Consider the following 23346-nt stretch of genomic DNA (forward strand, 5'->3'; position numbering starts at 1 on the left):
ATATAAAGAGTGGACTGCATATCTTAAACATCTGCCTGTGGCTTCTAGTGTTTCTCTAGTTAATAAAACTTCCTTTTAGTTCCTACTTGGTCAGTTTATGAGCAATTCATTCTATTCATCTGAAATACAAATATATGTAAATTTTATCTATTTTTAACTCTTATGATTGATTAATTTATCTGTTTACATTATATATTTATTTACATAGTTCATAGCTGTAGGTAGGCAGTCAATTTATTGTATGAAAACCATTTTCTGTTAACAAGGACATACATGATGCAGGAGCTAAAGCTAATAGCTACATCTATCAGATATAAACCCTACACTATTAAAATAAACAGCTGAAAACAAAACTTCATTACTGGAAAAGTTCATCAAACAGAATTCAAGAAAATATTTAGGCAACTGAAAGAGCTGCAGGGGGAAAAAAAAGCTACTTCTATTAGGAGTACCAAACCTAAAGCTTTTTCTGTCTCTACATTTGTTAAAGAGAATTTGTCTCTGGGCTGAAAACTTGCCTGCAAAATCTCTGCCTAGAGCAAGATATTCAAAGCCAACTTGTTAACTCCTAATAAAAGAACCCCATACGCAAGGGAGACCAGTCTGCACTGTGATAATACCATATGACTGGTTTTCTTAGGTGTATTTTCCCTTTATTATCAACTTCCTCTTTCCATCATATTAAACTCTGCAGAAACATATACATCTGCTATAAAGCAGCTGGAATCTGGACACTGCCGTTTCTTTGGCAATGAAACCTCACAGGGTCCATTACAGTCCATGGAAAATGTGACATTTCCATCTTTACCCTATGCAATCTCCACCTTCTGCATGGGAACACTGTTACTGTCTCTTCTTCCAAAGGATGCTTTCCCACAGTGTGACATCATCCATCATCTCGAGTATTCCTGTACCTATATAGGTGAGAGCTGCTTATATCTAATGATAACCTATGTTTCTTTGGTTTTTAATTTGAAGATAAATTCAGCAAATATAAAAAAATCATATTTCAGAAATATAATTGTTTGGAAAGCATTCTGTCCTTGGCCCTGTATGCATATTCTTTAACTAATATTTCAGTCTCTTGAGAAAAGTTAACCAAGGAATCAATCCATGTCCCTGATTTTATAAGACATAAATGCCACAAGCCATTATTTTTAGGAAAAATATGTAATACACTAGCTGAAAAAAAATCAAAAGGATAGTGTTTTTAGTGTAAATTGTCTCTGAGTTATACTTAATAAAATTACTGCTGTCATTTTCTGTGGAACTGACTACTATTAAACATTAAATCCAATAGTTAATTAATAGAAAAAGAAAATTAATTCTAACTCATTACACTAGCAATATGAATTAAGATTTTTTTCCTCTTAACTGAGAGGTAACAAGATTAGTTTCAATATAATATATGAAGAAACAAAAGTGAATGCATACATTCAGATAAGCTGACCTACATTAAACTCATCGTATTATTAATAATAAAAAAAGCAATGTGCAATTTCTTATGTTCACAGGACTCACACAAAATGGATGTTCTCTGAAGGGATAGTGGAAGAACACACAGGAAGGGGTAACAATGCCCGATAAGAAATGTACTCATTGCCTTACTCATGTAACTGTAATCCCTCTGTACAGCATCTTTACAATAAAATAATAAAAGAAAAAAACATAGAAAAAAGGGCTGGGAAGGTGGCTCGGTGGCAGAATGCGTGCCTCGTATGCATGAGGCCCTGGGTTAGATTCTTCAGCACCAGATAAGCAGAAAAAGCCAGAAGTGGCACTGTGGTTCAAGTGATAAGAGCTGAAGAGCTGAGGGACAGTGCCCAGGCCCAGAGTTCAGGCCCCACAACTGATCAAAAAAAAATTAAAAATGGATGTTCTCATAACGCCCTACCTTAGTCTCATGTGTTCTTTCCAAGAGCTTTTGCCTCAGACAAAGAATTAGCCAATTTAGGAATTTTTAAAAGGTGATGACTCAGGTTAGAACTCAGTCAGTTTTGTACTTCAGGTGACTGGATTCGCGTGCATTCCATGGGAGCCCAGGACCACAAGGTCAGATAACCTCGAGTTCCTGCAAAGGGCAGAACGAAGGCGCACCATCGGCCAGGCAAACAGCTAGTTAAACAATGGCCTCCTATGAGTCAGTGTGGTTTTAGTGCTCCCATCCTACAGAGAGAGCACTCTTAGGTAAGAGCTTCGAGTAAGGCAGAAGCTCAAAGTGCCTTTCAGTATTCAACTCTGTGAACTACCTGATGACAAGCATGTAGCAATCTTTATGTAATTGATCCAGAATCCAAGCAATTTTAACCTGCTTGGTTCCTCCCAAACCAGGGGATATCCCTCTGATCATAGCAGATTTTCAATAAGCCGGGTATTTCCTGGTCTCCATGCAAAACCCTTCACTGTACACTTTTATAGATTGTGAGTCAGGCACCACCACTTCTATCTTTAGTTTTAAGTTCCTCACTTTGTCCCTGTGTAGGATAAATGGAAGCCTGAAACTAGGAGAAATCTAAAACACACTGAAAGAGAAAAACAGAATTAGAGAGCTGGCCCACTACGAATCTCAAACCACATCGGCCCTCAGTTCACATCACTGCAAGTCCCTTATTGTTGCCCACAGGAGCTCTGTTCAGTGGCTATTTCAGGTGTCTTCAAGCCCAACCACTTCTTCACTCCTAGATCACAGACTCCCACCTCATGGCTTGGTCTGAGGCCCTCATTCTAGCTGCTCCTTCCATCCCCACCACCTGCTGCCTCCTCCTGTGGCTCCCAGCCTCTCCCCTGTTCTGAAGACAACCAAATGGCTCTTCTTTCAAGGACAAATGACCGTGTTTGCCTCGCATCCCTCTTCTCCCTTTTGTGCACCTCACCTGTCTGGTCCCATCCTCTCTCATACGTAACAGTCACGCTTAGCCTGACTGCAGCCTTTAGATGCTTCCAGCTTCTCCCCTGGCGGCATTCCCTTCCTTGCCGCTCTCTCTGTTCTTTTTTTAATTTTTTTATTGTAAAAATAGTGTACAGAGGGGTTACAGTTACATGAGTAAGGTAATGAGTACATTTCCTATCGAGCATTGCTATCTCCTCCTTTATTTCCTCCTATCCCTTCCCTCTCCACCTCCTCAACTCCCCCTCCCCCTCCCACCAAGTTGTAAAGTTGGTTTGCAACAGTGTCTTATAAATCTCATTGCTACAATGGGTCAACCTGTATCCTTATTTCAGCATTTTGTTATTTTCTTTCCCTCCCCGAATTAGAAAAATGTATATACAAGATGCAGGGCACCAGAATCAAATACAGTGAAAAGAGGGGTTATACCTTGGGGGAAGCACATACAAAAGAAGCAAAAAAAAAAAATCACATAGTACATTTTAAAGACGTTAAAAACAATAGCAAGAAAGAAAAAACCAGTTGTGTCCCTATCTTGGGGTTCATTTCACTTAACATCATCTTATATGGTCATATGTACATAGCTTCTGACCTTTTCTGCTTGTCCTAGACTATGTTTGTCGCAGCATTATTTACCATAGCTAAGATATGGAACCAACCCAGATGCCTCTCAGTAGATGAATGAAGCAAAAAAATGTGATAGATACACACACACACACACACACACACACACACAATGGAATTCTATGTCTCCATCAGAAAGAATGACACCACCCCATTTGTTAGGAAATGGAAAGACTTGTATATTAAGTGAAGTAAGCCAGGCCCAAAGAAACATAGGTCCCATGGTTTCCCTTATTTGCAATAACTCTCTCTGTTCTTGGAGGCACACGCCTTCCTGCCCTTACCCCATCTCAGCTGGGAAGCAGTTCTCTCCAAAGTGATGAACTGCTTGTTTTCGCTCCTGCCCTCTGCACCTGCCACCGAAGCTGACTCTTTCTCACAGGGTAGGGAACCCATCTCTCCCAGGCTTCCAAAAGCAACCATAGCACCTGGTCCATTTCTTCTCCTAGCCTTCAGCCATGTTCTGTTCCTACTCCCCTTTAAAGAATGCTTCTTTAGTACCATTTGAATGACTATGCCAAAAAAAAAAAAGAGTTCCAAAATTTCTTTTCCAGATTGGATAGTTAGTCACTCATCCTGAATGGCATAATAGACATTTCCCTACTGGCCCAAATCTCACTTAAGTATTAGCAACTTCTGCTCAATTCATTCCATCCTATTCGTCAAAACTATCCAAAGTCACTAAGTTCAGAGCATACCATTCTGCTTTAATTCCTGCCCTCCCCAGAGCCCCATTTACTCTTTCCAAGCCTCAATGACTTCCCTCTACATGAGCTGCTTGCATTGGCAGCTCCCTGTCTTCTCATTATGCCACTCAAACCCAAGGCCACATGTACCTTCACTGCCTCCAACCCCATGAAATTACTGTCATAGATTCAATGTTCTCTACTCCTTCTCCTCTTACTTGACTCCCTTTCTTTTTTTTTCTTTTTAACATATATTTTTATTATAAATACTGTACAGAGGGGTTACAGTTACATAAGTAAGGTCGTGGGTACATTTCTTATTGAGCATTGTTACCCCCTCCTTTGTTTTTCCCCTACCATCCCTTCCCTTCACACATCTCCACCTCCCCCTTTCACACATCCTCTGGTAGAGTGTTTGTATATTTCATTGTTACATAGGTCAACCAGTATCCTTATATCTTAAATGAAGAAATGCTGGCTTGATTTATGCTGATTCTACTTGTGTAGACACATCTAAAATCACTGGCCAAGTCCAAGAGCACATAAATGAAATGCCATCATTTTTTTGTCAGTTGGTATAATTGTGTTTTACACATTTATTGACAGGTTACAAATTATTCTCAAACTTTAAAACATTAAAAATACTTTCTTTTTTTCTTATTTTCTTGGCCAGGAAATCAGTAAGACCTCATTGACTCCCTTTCATATACTCATGCACATACATAGCTTTAGATGGCTTCTAGGAGAAAGCAATTTTCATTGTATCACTCTCGGTGAAAATCTTTTCAATGATCCTGGAATACCACAGCTGGGTTTTCAAAGCTCCCTAAGATGCTATTTCTGTCTTTCTATCCATATCCTCCTTTATCCCAGGCAAGTCCAAATCATTTCTGCTCAGTGTTCAGTGCCACCACCATCCCCTCGCCTTATGTCATACTTTCTTCTTTTCACTGATTGTGATAGTTTGTATCTCAAGGGTCTCCCTAAGGCCCATGTGTGAGAGGTTTGGTTCTCCAGAGTGGTGCTATTTGGGAAGCAGCAGAACTTTAGGAGGAGGGGCCTAGTGTGAGGTCTTTCAGTCATTTGAAAGGACATCATTAAAGATGTGAGATTGCATCTCCTTTTTCTTGCATCTTCCCTTTTTCTTTCCGTGCTTAGGCAGTTCCAGGTTTTGTTCCTTTATGTGTCTTGCCATGATATGCTGCCTCATCACAGGCCCAAAAGCAACAGACCAACTGATCATAAGCTAAAACTTCCCAAATCAACATCAGTATTTTCTCTTTATAAGTTGGTTATCATGTTTCTGGCTTTATCTCACTGCTTCTAGAACTGTGTATGGCCTGTAGCAGAAGTACTCACTAAACATTTTAAATTAAAATAATTTAATTAATCACAATTGTAATTTGAGGTGGGATAAGAAAGGCCAATTTAATGATCTCTGTCATATTCCTGACTTTTGAATTTTAACTAGTACATAAGAGATACTCAAACTTATCTTTTTGGTTCCCATTTTCTAACACTATCCAACTTCTAGTTGGAGGGCCAATTAGTCTGAGATGACCAATGAAGATGTACCAGTGATTGTCACAGTGAAAATGCACAAGGGTCTCCCAAAAGTTAGAAAACCGGTAAGATGGAAAATGTTTGTGGAAGTGATGTTTCTATGTCTATGAATCTAATATTTATATGAGATTCTAAGGTCCTGATGATGCTATTACTTTTAGCAAGGTATGATACAGGCTTCATTTAAATCTGAAGATGAAAGCAATTTTCTTTCAGAACTGAGAAGAATCAGGTAGACAAAAGTTACTTTTACCTCATCAGAACTAAACAGTGGTAGAGGCAGGGGTATGGAGAGTGGATTAAAGTCATTGTCCTGACCACGGTACCATCATGGCTAAGCAAGGGCTGACTTTTAGAACCAGGTCAGGAGACACTGATTTCTCTATTCAATTCCAGGGCACCGCTTTGTAAATGACACAATCATTTTTGGGTACAAGAGGTGCTTTAAATGTGGTAACATTATATCATTTCAGCTATAATGATCATAATTACTTATTTCTTTTAATCACAACCCACTTAACCACTTTAGTACAGAAGACTAGTTCAAGGAGTTTAATTTTCATTCAACATCTAATCTTTGTGTTTACTGAAACCCTTCATGGGCTTTGTTTACTGTCTGCTTGCTGGCCTGGACGTTTGATCTTGCAAGACTAGATCAGACAGGGTCAGATAAAATACTGATTGCTAGAATAAACCAGGATCAGAAAAGTAACACTAGTTTATAAATCTTCTTCCTCCAAACTTTATGATATTTTGCAAAATAAGCCTAAATAAACAAAGGAAATTAAGAAAACTAGAAGTCAGAGTTTTTGAGTAGAGGTTATGAAAGGGAAAGTGAAGGAAGTGATTTTGCACCTAGCCAAATGCAGAGTTTGGCTGGTATTATTTTATGACACAATAATTCGATGAGAGTCACAAGGATTTGTACAAACTTTAAATGACCCTTCAATTCTTAAAAAGCCTAAGTGTTGGATAAGATAATAATTCATTTTTCTTCTGCTAAAAAACAAAAGAGAAATTTTAGAGACCTCCTACAATCCCAGCACTAAGGAAGTAGAAAGATTTTGAGGTCAAGGCAAGTCTGGGCTACATAGAAAGTTCAGGGCCAGACTGGACAATAGAGCAAGACTCTGTCTCAAAAATAGATAAATAAATAAAATTTATTAGAGATATGAAAATACTTTCTTCTAACTGGGGATATACATTCCTAGCCTATGAGATCTTCATTTTTATAACTTTTTCTTATTTTTATTATATTCCCTACAAAAGTGAAGTGTCCTGAGTATAACTGGTGTTAGTATTTAGAGCATAATTGCCACTTCGTTTTTTAAAAATGATAAGACAAGTTCATATCTAGAGTTTATACAAAAGGTGGGTCAAAGAAAATAATAATTGCTTTATGAAAATAAGCAGAACTCATGAAAGAAAACTCTCTGGAGTAATTTCTTCATTATCTCAAAACTGAAAATGCATGTTTCTAGGTGCTTTATAAATTATCTTTGTGTCCAATACTAATGAAACATCTAATGTTAAATATCTGTTAATTGTTTTTCTTTTACATAAAGTGTGTACTTTTTCTTAATTTAAGAGTTTTAACACTGTAAAATGTAGATCAGAAATAATGAGAGTATAGGGTAAATGGCAATTAAAACAAAATGCTGTCTATACCAACCTATGACACCGATCACCCCACCACACACCACTCCATTTTCTTCAGTTTCAAAAAATCCTGGTAAGCAGGTCCATGGTTGGACCTTGAAACCAGAATATACAATCTCAAATATGTCTGTGTCAACCTTGATTGTCTTTGAAAGTAAAGGAAAAAGGTAAACAGAACATACTTCACCATGATCACTCAGGAAAATAAAGTTAACATGCAAAGCCAAACTAATTTAGAACTTTTTAAAGAATAAGTGTAAATAATTTAGCTATAATAACAACAAATTCAAAAAATGCACATTAAAATGTTTACTTCGAAATTTAGACAATTTCATTTGTATATAGTTTTTACATCTGTTTTTAATGATATCAAATTATTGATTGTTCATTTTTCTCCTATTTATTTAAGCATTAACGATAGAACTTGGAATTTGATCCTTTATTTTAATTCTTCCAGTAGACTTTTATTTTTGCCAGGTTCTAGTCATATTTTACTTTGATCTTTCTACATGTATAATTATTTTACTGTTTATTTACTTCTATGAGAAGAAAAAAATCTTGACCTAGGAGATTTATCTGTGGCAATTTGTAACAGAATCACATAGCTTGTATTTAGGAAATCATGGTTTTGATTAAGAAGCAACCATTTTGTTCCCACTGTTTTATTAAAACAGACATAAGCAGGTAATAGAAAACATATTTAACAATGTAGCCTGTATTTAGGTTGGGACATCAGTAAATTAGCTGAGACTTTCCTCTACACTGAGTATCAGGGGGAGTAGATGCAGGCCAGTAACTCTGGGGAAAATGCAATGTGGGGAGGTGTGAACAGATGAGGAATTTTGACTTTTGATTCTCAGGAAGAGCCTTGAAGTAAAAATCTGGTTTTGCTATGATTGATTCCCAGATTTGAAATTCATTATTTCTCCGGTTCATTTTGAAAATAGATGGTGACAAATTTTGCAAACCAAATCACTCCTACTTTCTACACAGGAGATCCCTCTGTGCCCTCTATTCATAGCAAGATGCTTCTATCAAATAAAATGTGACTAACTGGTTCCAACACTTGCTTTCTCTGAGGGTCGAAAGTTAATAAAACACACTTCTCTGAGTGTTTATTTTCTGTACACCATTTTACCTGTCATGAATTCTTTGTTTCTCCTCCCACTCCCCTGGCTGATGAATCAACACAACTTGAACTGTTTTATGACAGCTTGTGTTTACTTCACACATACCTTAACCTTCCTTTTTCTCCTCCTACTGACACTACTCTCTGTCTCTCTCTCACACACACACACACACACAAACACACACATACACACACACACACACTTTTCAATGGCAATGACTAACTCCATCTCTTTGAACAACATGTGTACAAAGTGTGTGACAGATTTTTCAGGTGTGGATCCTTGACCTACTGAATGAAATCAAGGTCTCAATCTGCTTTTATGGCACTTAAAGATTTAACTGTGCATTTACTATCTTGAAAAAAAAGAGTTTAAAGAATCCAATCTTGATTAGAGGAAGAAGAGCAAAGGACCTGAGTGTTCATCTGTGCATGCACACACACACACACACACACACACACACACATACACGCACGCACACGCACACAGACACACACATACTGTGGCAAGAATTGTGAAAACACTAGAGTGAAGGGTCCCCAGGCTTTCTGAATCTAGAATTATACTCTAGCATATTAAAAGAGGATACTTTTCCTTTCACTTCCAACAGCAAGTAAATATGATCTAACAAATGCCCTTGAAGCCACACAATTCTTTTGCTTTTTAGCCAAAGAGGATATGTTCAAGCACTTTTAACAATTCTATTTGAAAAGAAAAACTTGGAGGCAACACTTAACAGAAAAGAAAACCTTCTGAACCAAACAATTATGCTTTATAATGAGGAGTTATTCATCTTCTCCTACACGAGCGAATATTAATATTCTAAAGCAAGTGCCCAAATCAGAATCGAAAGGGCTCAAAATTTTTAGAATACATTGAAAAGAAATGGATCTTAATTCAATTTGCAGTGCACTTAATCTCTCCTGGGTAGTTCAACATTTTTGCATTCCTTTTAAATTGTATACTTGGTGTAACATGCTCTCATTTCTTTGTGATCAGAAATGTACCATCAATGAGTGTAAAAATTTATTTCCTGAAAAGGTAACCCTATAAACTCAAGCTCCCAAATATTCAATATCCAAAAGCATTATTTTGATCCTCGGTTTCCCAGAGGAAACCTGCAGGTAGTGAAACATATCCACCCTTTACTTGTAGATATCCACCATAAAATATCATGTGGCTCATATAAAGGGGCTGTAAGTTGTAAGTACGTTGTGGACAGCTAGAATAAAGCATGACAGATGATATCATAATCATACCAAATATGGACTGGCCGAGCCCTGGAAGGTTGATACAAAGAATATCCTAAGTACCTTCCAGGACTGGTTTCACTTATGCAAATTGGAGAACACAAAAGAACTTTCCAACATTAACATATTTGAAAAGCAAAATATCACTAATATGTTTAAAAGAACTGCATAGTATAAATCACATACAACCAATTAAGCTAGAGAACTGTATTTTCAGGATCAAACACAATTCCATACATCATACATTATTACTACACTCTCTACTACTACTGTAGTATTGTAGCTATGAGTTATTAGGATGTCACCTTGTGTCTTTTCTAGTCCTTACAGCTACACAGCGACCTGCATACTTTTATTATTTTCAGTTTTCAGATGAAAAGATCTAATCCCAAAAACACTGAATAATTTTCTCAAGGTGACACAGCTAGCAAGTTTAAGAGAGGTTTCAACCCCAATCTGCCAAACTAGAGAGCCCTGGCTTTAACCACCATTCCAGCCCTGTCTCCAAATAAATATGAAATTCTGTTTCTGACCAAAGATTTCCTGATGATATGATAGTCATTCCAATTTGTTAATCACTAGTCCAATCTGAAGTGCTATTTCATCTAGAATGAAACTGTTTTTAAACTTCCATTCTAAAGGTTTTAGGCTTTCTCAGATTCTACTGCTGAAATTTAACAACTTGATATACTCTGGTCAGAATTTTTTGTAGTTCTAATACCATCTTAATTTCAAGGGAGCCAATTTGGATCTCATAAAAGAACTCTTAAGAATTTTACTTGAGGGAAGGTGGCTCAATTGTAGAGCGCTTGCCTTGCATGCCTGAGGCCCTGGGTTCGATTCCTCAGCACCACATAAGCGAAGAAAAAAGCTGGAAGTGGCGCTGTGGCTTAAGTGGTAGAGCGCTAGCCTTGAGCTGAAGAGCTGAGGGACAGCGCCCAGGCCCGAGTACAGGCCCGAGGACCAGACCCAAAAAAAATTTAAAAAATGAATTCTACTTGAGTGTACGTTGTATGTATGTTTGTGTATGTATATGTATGTGTATATGTTTATACATACACATATACATATATATATAAACTTGCATATACATGTGCAATACATAAATATATAATTAGTATATACATACATAGCATATATTCCAAACAACCAATAATTCATTTACCTAAGAAACTGTAAACAAGTTTTAAAACAAAATATACCTTACCTTTAATCTTCTTATATTTTTTATACCATCTCCCAAACTCCTGGCACTTAGTTGCTGACACATTGGCATAATATGTGCTATTTACAATGGATGAAATCATACTCTGAAAAGAAAAAATATTAATTATTTTTCAAATATATTTCATATATGTGAAAAATTAAATAAACATATTTCAAATATATTTATTTTTCAAATATATCTTTTTAGAGACAAGAAGGAGTGCATTATAGTTCATGTCAAATTTCTTCATCTTTTAAACTTGAAGCCTTCACTGTCCTGCACACTAAACTACTTCACATCAGATATGATGACCTGAATCTCTACCCTTTAAAGCTTACATCTGTACAATGACAATGCTTTCTCCAAAAAGCTGGCCCGGGAGCAGTGCCAAAGATGGAAGAGACAAGACATGAAGATTACAGGCATAGGGGAAGAAGAGTTGTGATTTAGGAACCAGAGCAAAAGGTGAGATCAGATGCTCCAGCATCCGTAATCCAAATAATGCCTTTCAGATGTTTCTGTTCCGCTTCCAACTGCAGCAAGCTTACACAGCCAAGAATCTGAGAACATCCGTGCTGCACACTGCAGAACAACGTTTAGGGAAATAAGTTAAATTAATATAATTTATAGAAACGTGTGATTAGCACTTGTGTGAAAATTCACCAAATGAAAAAATTAACAGTGCTATTTTAGAGCAGGGGAAACTAAACCTAACACTTGTACTGTTTCAACCAAAAATGATTCAAAGCTAAAGCTTCCTGAGTGCTTACGTATGTGATTCTTCTTTGCTCTTCATCTTCCTCTTCCTCCTCAGCTTAACCCCTGAGCTGACTAATTTTGTGATTTGAGTTAGAAGGAAAGTAAGAAGGAGCATGATCTGGCTTAACACTGAAAATAATTAGGATTACAACTGCACGTCTTGAATTAATGTTCTACAGAGATATGCTGGTTATCAATATGGCATGTCTAGGTCAACATTGATGGCAGATGTCAACTTGTACTTGGACTGACTTTGATATTGCACGTATATGTTATATATAGATTCTATTTCTGCAAATTGTGTTTAAAAAAACAAATGAGCATGGACAACACAAGCAATCTAAATGAACTCTATTAGGTTTTATATCTTGCCTTGAAATCTCATCTGTCTCGAAAAAGGTTATCCCAGACATGCAGCAGTTCAGAGAAGTCTTAGAACTTCTATTGACATTTCTACAAAGTAGTAGAGATAAAAAGGATAACAATAAATCAAGTCAAAAGCAAGTTGTTTACCAGGAGGTTCTAACACCAGCAGACAGACCTATTTCATAGACTCCCATTTAAAACATCAGACTTGCTTTCTTTTATCAATCACTAGGCAATATCAGAGGAAAGGGCTCCTAATTCAATTCACAGAAACCTCTTTGGCCCTTTCTACACAACAGATGGCTAGCCTCCTCCAGTTGCTGATTGGTAAGTGACAGTTCTTCCTCCCCCACCCCCACTCTCACCAAGGGGAGATAGAAGGGGGAAATCTTTTGATCCCAGAACTGAACACAGCATTAAGAACTCAAAGAGGCACTATTACCTGAGTGTTTCATAAAATTGACAGAGCTTTACTTTTTCCCTTAGAGGATAAGTCAGCTCCTAATCACCATGAGTCAGGGTCTCCTTTATGTGTTGTTATTAAACAAGAAAAAAGCCACTTCCTGGTTAGCTGAGCTAGCTCCCTCTCTGGTCTGAGGTTTTCTCTCTGTTCTTAGACCATGGGACTCTTGAGGACAGAGACTCTATCTATATCCTAAAAAAAATTTTTTTCTACCTCGTGTCTCACATACTTCTGATGTGGGATATCTGAGTCACTGAAATTTAACACATAGAAAGGGGCAGAGATTACAATTTTAAAATGTCACATGGAAGTGTCATAATAATAACAATTTTAACAAAAAAAGCAAACTAATAATAGCTACACCGGCCACACTAGTGTATGTGAATAATTGTAAACATGCTTTTCATCTAGTATGTTTGTGTGAATGTTATCCTCAAAGAAAGACACAGAATACACAGCAATGGGCAGGTGTCTGAGTTCAATTTTCTATTATAAGATAGTCTAGAAAACTGACTAAAATAGAAGTATCTATGTACTTCCTGGAGCTATCTCTCAACTCTTCCTGGTTCCTATAGTAAGGCTAGAAGCTCACTTGTTCTGCCCCCAGATAACTCAAATATCCTGAACTCTCCAGCGTCTCCAGATCATTCCCCATTCCAGAAACATCTTCAATGACACTGTACAAGGCCAATGTTACAGTGTGGGAAGAATGAAAGAATGGGCTCTATTGGTTCCATTACTGGGCCTGATAGTTGTTACAACACATTTGATAAAGAATTAGATTGCCAAAGCTAATGACTCAGGCCAGCAATCCCAGCTTCTTAGGAGGCTGAAATATGAGGATCACTGTTTAAAGCTAGTCTGGCCAGAAAAGTCTGTGGGACTCTTATTCCCAATTAACCAGCAAGAACTGAAATGGATCAAGTGGTAGAGTGCCAGACTTGAGCAAAAAAAGCCAAGTGAGACTGCAAGACCCTGAGTACCACATCATACTTGCTTTCCTCCTCAGATTCCTATAAATGACTTTCTATCACTACATGATTACAGAACAAAGAATAAGCAGATTAAGTTATAAGTACAGCAAAAGAATTAGGTAGCTGGGGCTGGGAAGGTGGCTCAGTGGTAGAGTGCTTGCCTTGCATGCATGAGGCCCTGGGTTCAATTCCTCAGCACCACATAAGCAAAAAGAAAAAAGCCAGAAGTGGTGCTGTAGCTCAAGTGGTAGAGTGCTAGCCTTGAGCTGAAGAGCTGAGGGACAGAGCCCAAGCCCCCCAGAGTTCAGGGCCCACAACTGGACCCCCCCAAAAAAAAGAATTAGAAAGCAAACAAAGACCATTGCTAGATAAGGAGAATAGTTAGCCACCAGAAAGATTTCAAGTTTGTGGCACAATTTATTGATATAAATTTCTTGCAGGACACATCCAAACTAGTTTCACTGGTCAGAATTTTTATGATCTATTACTAAAAGGATTTTTAAAATAGAAAAGGTACACCTTGGGGCTATTTTAGAGTAAACGTCATGTTATATTTTTTTCTAGTTTTAAACATGAACATTCTCTAAGCCTAAGACTGTTATATTCTCATAGTCTGAATACAAATCAGCAAATAGTGGGATTGAAAGCATCTGTATTTACTACATTTCATCAATTCTAAGGCCATTTTTAATCATCTAAAATAGGGATGCATCTTATAGTCTATTAGTCTCTGTCTGTCTCTGTCTGTCTGTCTGTCTCTCTCTCTCTCTCTTTTTCTCTCTCTAATGTTGAGGATCAAACTGAGAGTTTTATGTGTGTTGAGCTATGTCCCCAGTCCAATCAATTGCATCTCAAACCTTATGGGCCAGAATTAGTGCAAAATGGGTTGAGTAACAAAGCATCTAATTCCATTTACTACATAAGAAAATATGTATAATTTTTCAGGTCATTTGATCTTTAAAGTTTTACAATCATTCTAGAACACAACACTGGGGCCTTTAGCATTTCCTCTATCTCCTTATAGATGAGCAAGATCAAAGTCATCTGTTCAATCCATCATGTTAATATGAAGCAATACTGTAAAAAGTGACCCAGAAGACATGTGTATTGGTATTTGTGTGTGTGCCCATCTAGGGGCTTGAATTCAGGTTTATGCACTGTTCCTGAGCTTTTATTGCTCAAGGCTGGTACTCTACCAGTTTAGCCACAGCTCCATTTTTAGTCAGAAGGCCTTTGGGTAGTTAATTGGAGATAAGAGTCTCAGACTTTCCTGCTTAGGCTGGCTTTGAACAATGATTCTCAGATCTCCTTAGTAGCTAGGACTACAAGTATAACCTACCAGCACTAGCTCTAAAAATAAATTTTCTTTCAGGTTCCTAAGATAAGTTTTGAACTTATGTTTTCAACTAGTCAAGAGAAAAGTTGTCACACATGATTACAAGTTTTCAAAATGTGGAAGTAGAAGCTCAAAATGAGGAAGCATCTCTTCCACAGTGTAAAGGTATGGGGCACCTGTCCACTGATGGAAGGTAATGTTCACACCACCTCCATTAGGTAACACAGCTCAGTAGCTAATGCTACACCCAACTCTTCAGACAAGACAGGACGTGAGGTGACAAAAATAAATAAATATATAAAACAAAAATAGTGATCTTAGGTCCCTCAGGTATGTGAATTAAGGTGTTTAGAATAGAAAAGAAACCTAAAGACAACTTAAGACTAACAAGAAAAAGCAAAATACTAAACACAGGTTAAGATGATTTATATAATATGTTTGTAAAGACAAAGAAAGATCGTAGCATCATACCTTTTCCTACAAAAAGAAGGACAAGTGAATAATCTTCATCACATTCCTGTTGGCATGGTGGAAATTATTTGTTTGAATAGCAATGTGATACTAAGAATAGTTAATCTGCAGATACAAAATACATCTGCCATGAAAAAGAACGTTTCACCAGATGCCAGTGGCTCACACCTATAATCCTAGCTACTCAGGAGCCTGAGATCTGAGGATCATGGTTCAAAGCCAGCACAGGCATGAAAGTCTATGAGACTCTTAATAACCACCAGTGGCGCTGTGGCTCAAGCGGTAGAGCGCTCATCTTGAACTGAGGAGCTGAAGAACAGCACCAGGCCCAGAGTTCAAGCCCCATGACCAACAAAAAGAAAAAGAAAAGAACATTTCAAAACCATAGTGAATGATTTTAGTGAGAATACCTGGTGGAAGGAAAGATAACTGACATCTCCAGGTAGGAAAGAAAACACATGGCAGGCAATAAGTAATATACATTCTTGGCTTACTTTCCATTTTTTCATACTGATTTGTGATATGCTAAATAACATCTTAAACATGACATTATAATGATACTACAATTAAGCATAGTAAATGGAAAAACAGTGTGGGATGAATTATTTCGTCATGCAAAATTTATTTAACATCATTTGGTAATATCCTACTATCTTTTCCTCTCCTCATATATGAACTATGATACCAGAACTGAAAACCTTTGCCATTCTAATTGAAAACCCCATTTCCTCTGGGCTTTGGAAAAGTGTATTTTGAAATTACTCTATGTGAGAACTCCTTTTCAAGTTGCTGCTGATCTCCCAGCCAAGTCACTTCTTATGGTCATTGCAATGTACCAGTTAGGAATTATGTTATGCTGTCTTTCATGAGCTTTCTTCAGCATGAATTCTAAAGTTGGGCCACAAATTTAAACAACCTTACTTAAAAATAAAATAGACACTTTCGGACTGAGAAGGTGGCTCAGTGGTAGAGCGCTTGCCTTGCATGCCTGAAGCCCTGGGTTAGATTCCTCAGCACCACATAAGCAAAAAGAAAAATGCCAGAAGTGGCACTGTGGCTCAAGTGGTAGAGAGCTAGCCTTAAGCTGAAGAGCTGAGGGACAGCGCCCAGGCCCAGAGTTCAGGCCCCACGACCAGACGCAAAAAAAAATAAAATAAAAAATAAAATAAAATAGACACTTGGAAACTCCTTAACACCAGATAGGATGCATCCACAGTGTATATATGAATTTAATGTTAGGTACTGGTGATTCATGCCTATAATCCTAGCTACTCGGGAGGCTGAGATCTGAGGCTCTCGGTTCAAAGCTGGCTTGTGCACAAAACCATTATCTCCAACTAACCATCAAAATACCTATAAGTTGAACTGTGGCTCAAGCAATAGAGCACTAACCTTGAGCAAAAAAAAAAAAAAAGCTCAGGGATAGCACCCAGGCCCTGAGTTCAAGCCCCAGTACTAGAACAAGGAAAATTTTTTTAAGTAAAACAAATGGATAGTTTGTAATCAGTTAACTGGTCTACATAGTTGATCAGTCCCCTGTCTATAGATGACATGCTCAATTTGTACTTAGGTACAGACCCAACTGAGTGCTTATTTCACTGCCTCGTTATTTTGGCATATTGTACACATAAATTAGGTGCTTTAAAAATCCCCAAGTGGCTAGCCATGCTTAAAATGACAGCGATGAGTATCCTATAGTCTATTTCTACAGGTAGACTGCCATATCACTGTCACACTGGAAATCTACTAACATCTTCAAGTTCAATAACTTTAGTCAATTATTTCTTTCTCAAATATTTGACAACATGCCAAGTATGATGGTTAATGCCTGTGTTCACAGTTTCATAGAAGCAGAGGCAAAGACAGAAAGATTGTAGCTTAAGGCCAACATGGGCAAAGCTAGAATAAGATGCTCTCTGAAAGGCAAATGAAAAGCCAAAGGCTGAGTGTGTGTGTGGCTTAGTGGTAGAGGCTAGTAAGGCTAAGGCTCTGAAAATATATACATACATACATACACACACACACATACATACACACACACACACACACACACACACACACACATAATAGCAACAAAGCCTTAGAAAAAGAGCTGCCTTAAAAACCATCTGTCTGAAAGGGGTGACATCAATCAAGATGCATTGTATTCATAAACTGATTTGTTGAGTGGTAACTCCTTTGAACAGCTACTAAAAGATAATTTAAAAAATAAATAATTTGTCTATATGCTAAGTGAAATAAACCAACATAAATCTACAAATGTCACTTAGGTGAAGTAGCTAATTCATGAAGACCTAATTCATGGTTATAGAACTTTTGTTGGGGATAAGGAAAAACTTTTGAAAATAGGTAATGGTGATGACTACACAAAATTACGAATGTAATTCATGCTACTCATTTGTAGGCTTAAAATGGCTTAAGAAGTAAACTTTTTAATATTTAATAAATATTGAACTTATCTAGTCACGGAGAGCATATGTAACATTTAGGAGCATACTAGAAGTGCACACCTTTAAAGAATTATTTATTCTTTCACTATCTTTTCTTCTGTTGTTGCTGGGGCTTGTACTAAAGGCCTCACACTCTAATACTCTGACTTAGCTTTTTTGCACATGGCTAGCAAGAGTAACAGCCATTTGAGACATGCTTCCACTTCCAACTTTTTGCTAGTTATTTGGAAAGAAAAATCTCTGAACTGAGATTTTCAAATCTCAGCCTCCTGAGCATCTAACATTACAGGCATGAGCCAATGGTGCCCAGCCTAACCATTGTGTGTACGCATGCATGCGCATGCGTGTGCATGCACACCAGTACTGTGGCTTGAACTTAGAGCCTGGGCACTGTCTCTTAGCTATTCTGCTCAAGCCTGGTACTCTATCACTTGAACCACAGCTCTACTTCCAACTTTTTGGAGGCAAGAGTCTCATGAACTTTCCTAAAGATCATGGCTTTGAACTATGCTACTCACATCTGAGCCTCCTAATAGCTATGATTACAGATATGAGCCACCAGCACCCTGCTATATTTTTTTAATTAACAAGATTCTGTTTCCTCTTTTTAAACATCACAAGATGGACATGGCAAGTACCATAGCACTACTTATTTATACAGATCAAAACCCTAAGGGCATGAGGTTTTGCAGTCAAAAGTAGACTTTAAGATAACTCTTCCTTGGATAAGAATTCATATGCCACAAGAATCTGGGTTCATAATGGTTTCAAATTGGAAGGTAAAAGAAGACAATTTAATAAGGAAGATTAGTACCTATGGTATAATAAATTAGGCTGCTGGGGTCGGGGGCTAAAGAAGAAAGTAGGTATGATGACTCACAGAGACATCAGGGAACATAGAAGAGGAGGTCAGCACTTTGAAAGGTGAAATCAAAAACAAATACACAGACACACAAAAGATAATCTATATTTTCTAAGCATCTGGCCAGACAAAATGGCTAAATCATGACTTCCCCCTTAAATACATAGACTACAATTGTTTCCTTTTTATGGACTTCTCCTCCCTTTTCTGCTTCCTTCAAGGCTGCTCTTTTGAATTACAGATCACTGGGATGTTCAAGTAAATATGTACTATCCACTCAATTGTTCCTTTATGCAATTGCCAAGCTCTAGTGAGGAAATACCTAACATGGCTTGGCTCTGGTTCCTTCCTTTGATCACCTTGGTCTCTTATTTTCATGGCTTGTTTTAGTTTATGATCAGTTCACTAAAAATGGACTATCATTTTCATTTTTTTTCATGATACATTTTAATGTGGTGAATTCACTAGGAGAATTCTATAAATGTAGACGGTATAACGATACCTCTCTCTACCAGACAGAGAAAAGGCTTGATCAATCATACCCAGATGGATTCAGCATGATTGACCCATTCCATTGACCAAGTCAAGCAGTGATCCTGGCATCAGTTGTTTTAAAGAAGTCTAGAAAGAGACTCAACCTGTCACCTGATGAGCTGAGTAAGCACAGGAGGAAACGGAAGTGGGTCTCTAAGTTCTGACTACCTGATCTATAAAATGGAGACACAATCCCTACTTTCAATGAGATAAATGTGAAGTTGGCCATTACGTATGTAAAATACATTCAAACACTCCCATAACTTCAAAGCTCTATTAAAAACCCATATGAAAGCATCGTAGTTTCCATATTTTTCCACTGTAAATGCAGTGTGACTGTACAAATAAGAGAAGACAGCTTGTGTCAAACACAAGTGCCCTCCACCTAGACAGTCCACCGGTAACTTTCTGCTTCCCAGACCCCCTCCCTGAAGATACTGACCTGGGAGAGAGGGCATTCTTTGGCTAATGTGCTCTGGTTCATCTCTTTGAGCAGTTCCTTTAAGGCATTGCGGACTGTGGCATGGTTCCACTGCTCCGCAGGCAAGTCTTCCAACTTTGAACAACTGAAAAATAGAGCAGGAATAAATGCTGAAGCAGAAGACACAGGTGTACTGTTTGCTTCTGGTCCTGGACTAGCCTTACGAGGGCTGCTGAGAAGTGGGTTCACAGATGAGCTCTTAGTGAGGGAAGATAGGAAAAACTGCTTTTGCAGAACATTGATGATACTTGACAGGGTTTCTTTAAGGCCGCTATCACACCGGCCAAAGGAAAATTATCACTTTGAGTATTAAGAAAGCTATTTTTTAAACCAGGTTTTTTTTTAATTCAGAAATGTTACTTTCCCAGACTACCCCCCAAAAAAAACAGAAATAAAACAAAAAAAAAACTTTTAAGGTAACACCCTCAAGTACCCCCTAGATTTTTCTTCTTTTGGAGAAAATTCAAAAGTCCTTACATTGAAGAACAGCATTTCTTAAATCACAACTAGCACATACTCTTCAATAAAAGGACCTCTTGATTCTTGAGGCAAGTTATCAGGAAAGAAAGCCTGTCAGGAAGGCAGAAGACAGGAGCCATTTACAAATCTCTGTAGGCCCAGTATATATTTTATTGAGGTGATCACTAGAAAGGAGAGGAGAAACATTTCCAGGGCTGGCTTCTAAACCTGCAAAAGAACTAAACTCACCCTTCAGCACCCACCTGAAAGAAGCAGAAGGGTTTAGTGCTTCAAAGGCTATGTGCTAAGCTCTGAACCAAGTCCAGAGGACCCAATGAATGAGGGGTTATGGAAAGTTTCCCCTTCGAGTGCCCTGTAGATTTTTAATGATTTATCAAGCTGCCCCTGGGTTACCACTTCACTGCTTCTGAAAACAAAACATAAAACAGTTGGAATGTGGACTATAAAGATGCCTGGTGAAGCACCCCTCCTGCCCCACTATCTCTCTCTACTTCATCCAATGTCTAGAAATTAATGAAGCCAGGGCAGGCTCATCTCTGCAGTGAATCTAGGATCACCAGAGCAGCTCTGAGAGGAAGGAAAGACAGATGTTCAGAAACACCCACCTTTGTAATTGAATTTTCAACGTCACCACATGATAGACATCTTGTAGCATGTCGGCCACTGTCGCATCGGGTGCATCTGTCACATAACTGAGGGGGAGAGGGTTCCACCTCCCCAGCTTGATTATTCCTACACAGGGAAGAAAAACATCATAAACACATATGTGCTATTTATTAAACCTTCCTGTTGTTTGTTCAATGTGAAGAAGGTCATTCAATAGTCAACATTCAAGGCCCACGCTGATATTTTACAACCCAGGGCAATAAGCTATTTTTCTCTGGCTGACAATTGAGTTAGTTAGCTATACAGGAAGACAGGAATGAAAAGGATGAAGTGTAATCATGGACAATCAGGCCTCCGATGTTTTCTTCTTTCTTAAGTTATTTAGAAAGCCACCCTGATACTTCCTTTCCCCAAAGTCTTGTTTCTCAGCCTAACTTAAAACTGATGCTAAATATATATGACTGTTGACTTCATAAATAATCAATCAATCAAGTAACCTTTAAGTAAATACAAGATTTGGTCTTAAACTGAACAAGAAAAATGTTGTGTGTGGGCTCAGTTTGCAGTCATGTTCTATATTGTTCTATGGTGTGACTCCCAGGGCATACGGCATTTGAAATTGGTGAAGCAGAGTTCATCCCTAGACTGGCCTTTCACGAGGCAGAGGGCTTCCTTTCCTGTGCCAGACCAGTCATACAACCCCGCCCCCAGATCAGAAATAATAACGATGCCTTGGATTTCCTTTCTTTTTAAGAACTTTGTTTCTTTCTAGAATGACAATAGTACCCTTCCTTTGTAGGTTTTTTTTTGTTGCACCTGGAAAATGTGTATGATAAAGAGAAAAGAATAAAAATCCTGGTCAAACTTTAAGCTCCAGAGAGCAGTAATTTTAGGAATCCCCTTGTTACAGGAAGATTCATGGGATGGTTTTAGCAACATATGGTGAAATGCTAACTTATGCATAAGATGAGCCCATCTTGTCTGGTGCTCAGGGCACACAGAAAATTAATGAAGAAAACTTGAGAAACTCATTTTGCAAATGACAGAGGATAGCAAAAATTTTATTTCTATGCCATGAAAAACTCAGTAGTCCCTAGGATATTAGATCTTGTCAAATATTAAAAAGTTACATTTTAGAGATAAAAGAAAAATAGCATCATTATTTTTACTTTTGACAATGTGGGTGAGTCCAACTACATTTTTCTTCAAAAAATAATATTTTTTATCACCAGTGAGAGTGCAAGAACACCTGTATACTCAAAGGTACTTTTAAACGCTTCACAAAATGATACTTTATAGCTACAGGGCAAAATTCCAACAACAGGAAATAAAATTTCTGGTCAGGGCATGTCCTGTCCAAGATGAAATAAATGAATGCGCAATGCTTGACATAATGCTTGAAAACAGGGAATAAACAGAACAAAAATATTAAAATGATGCACTGTTTCAGTATTAAGATTTAACAATCTGGTGCTGAATATGCTGCAGTATAAATAGTGCCTGGACCCAGATCCAATAAAGTAACACAGCTCTCATTCATAGTACCGTATGTCTCCAGTTCTGGCTCCTGAAGTTATATTTCACTTGCCAAGAAAAGCTGTTTTCTTGTGGGGATAGTTTTCCTTAACATTCTCTCATGACAATGAAAAGTACACAGCACACATCAGCCACAAAATGAACATCCAGGGCCGGCTGGACACCACCCTGAAGAAGAAGGAATTGCTTCCTTGCTCCTTTTACTACTCTGGCATTTGCAAATACTAAAATCATACCATTTAACACGTCTGACACACTTCCTTTTTTTCAAGAAAAAGTAAAATTACTTCACAATTTCAACTTCTTTTCAAAAAAATTATCACGATGGCTCCTAAATTGAATGTAAATTAGTCACATTCTACCAGCAGGCTACCTTATGATAAGAGAATAGTGGGAGAAACAATTTGGGAGCCAAAAGCTCTGAGAAGCAAGCAGGCGCATCAGTTTTTGTGGGTCACTTTGGTTACAATGAATATGAACATAATTAGAAAAAAATGAACCCTGGAAACTTCTATGTGCTACACTACAGGACACTCATCCCCATTTCTTTTTGTTGTGTAGGAGCATTCCTCAATAAAACCACACACAGCAGAATACAGCTATATGGTTTCATTTATATCAAATCCAAAACAAGAGAGACTGACCACTGAGGACAGAAGTCAAAGGAACAGGAGAGGGAATTCACTAGAAAGGGACACAGAGGGATTGTATTTTGAGTAGTAGTTCCATGAGTCTAAAAAATTATCAAAATTCATCAAACCCACCACTTTTTTGAACACATTTTATTGCATGCAAATTATTATACCCATTTTTAGAAACAGAAATGTGAAGGAGAGAAATCTATATAAAAAATGAAAGACAAATCACCTAAATAGAGACAGTCATCTCCATTTAGGTAAATTCCCCACCCCCATCCCCCATCTTGATGAGCCAGAAGGAGGCTTGTTTGGGCTGGAATTAGACACACACAGGTGTTTTCACAACACTTAATACCTCTACGTGGAGCAGCTGCTCCAGGTTGC

At 37.8% G+C, this 23346-nt stretch overlaps 1 protein-coding gene across 1 annotated transcript in view; it reads right to left on the minus strand.

The window, feature by feature from the left end:
- Positions 1-23346, minus strand: part of Satb2 (SATB homeobox 2) — a 179444-nt gene that overhangs the window by 82776 nt on the left and 73322 nt on the right. Inside the window, exons 4-6 of the mRNA XM_013020782.1 lie at positions 20788-20914; positions 19664-19787; positions 11007-11109 (exon numbers count right to left, since the gene is read on the minus strand). Of these exons, the coding sequence (XP_012876236.1) occupies positions 11007-11109; positions 19664-19787; positions 20788-20914 (354 nt within the window). The remainder of the gene's footprint in view (positions 1-11006; positions 11110-19663; positions 19788-20787; positions 20915-23346) is intronic.

The sequence above is a fragment of the Dipodomys ordii genome, unplaced genomic scaffold (assembly GCF_000151885.1).
Source record: "Dipodomys ordii isolate 6190 unplaced genomic scaffold, Dord_2.0 Scaffold1, whole genome shotgun sequence".
NCBI lineage: Eukaryota > Metazoa > Chordata > Mammalia > Rodentia > Heteromyidae > Dipodomys > Dipodomys ordii.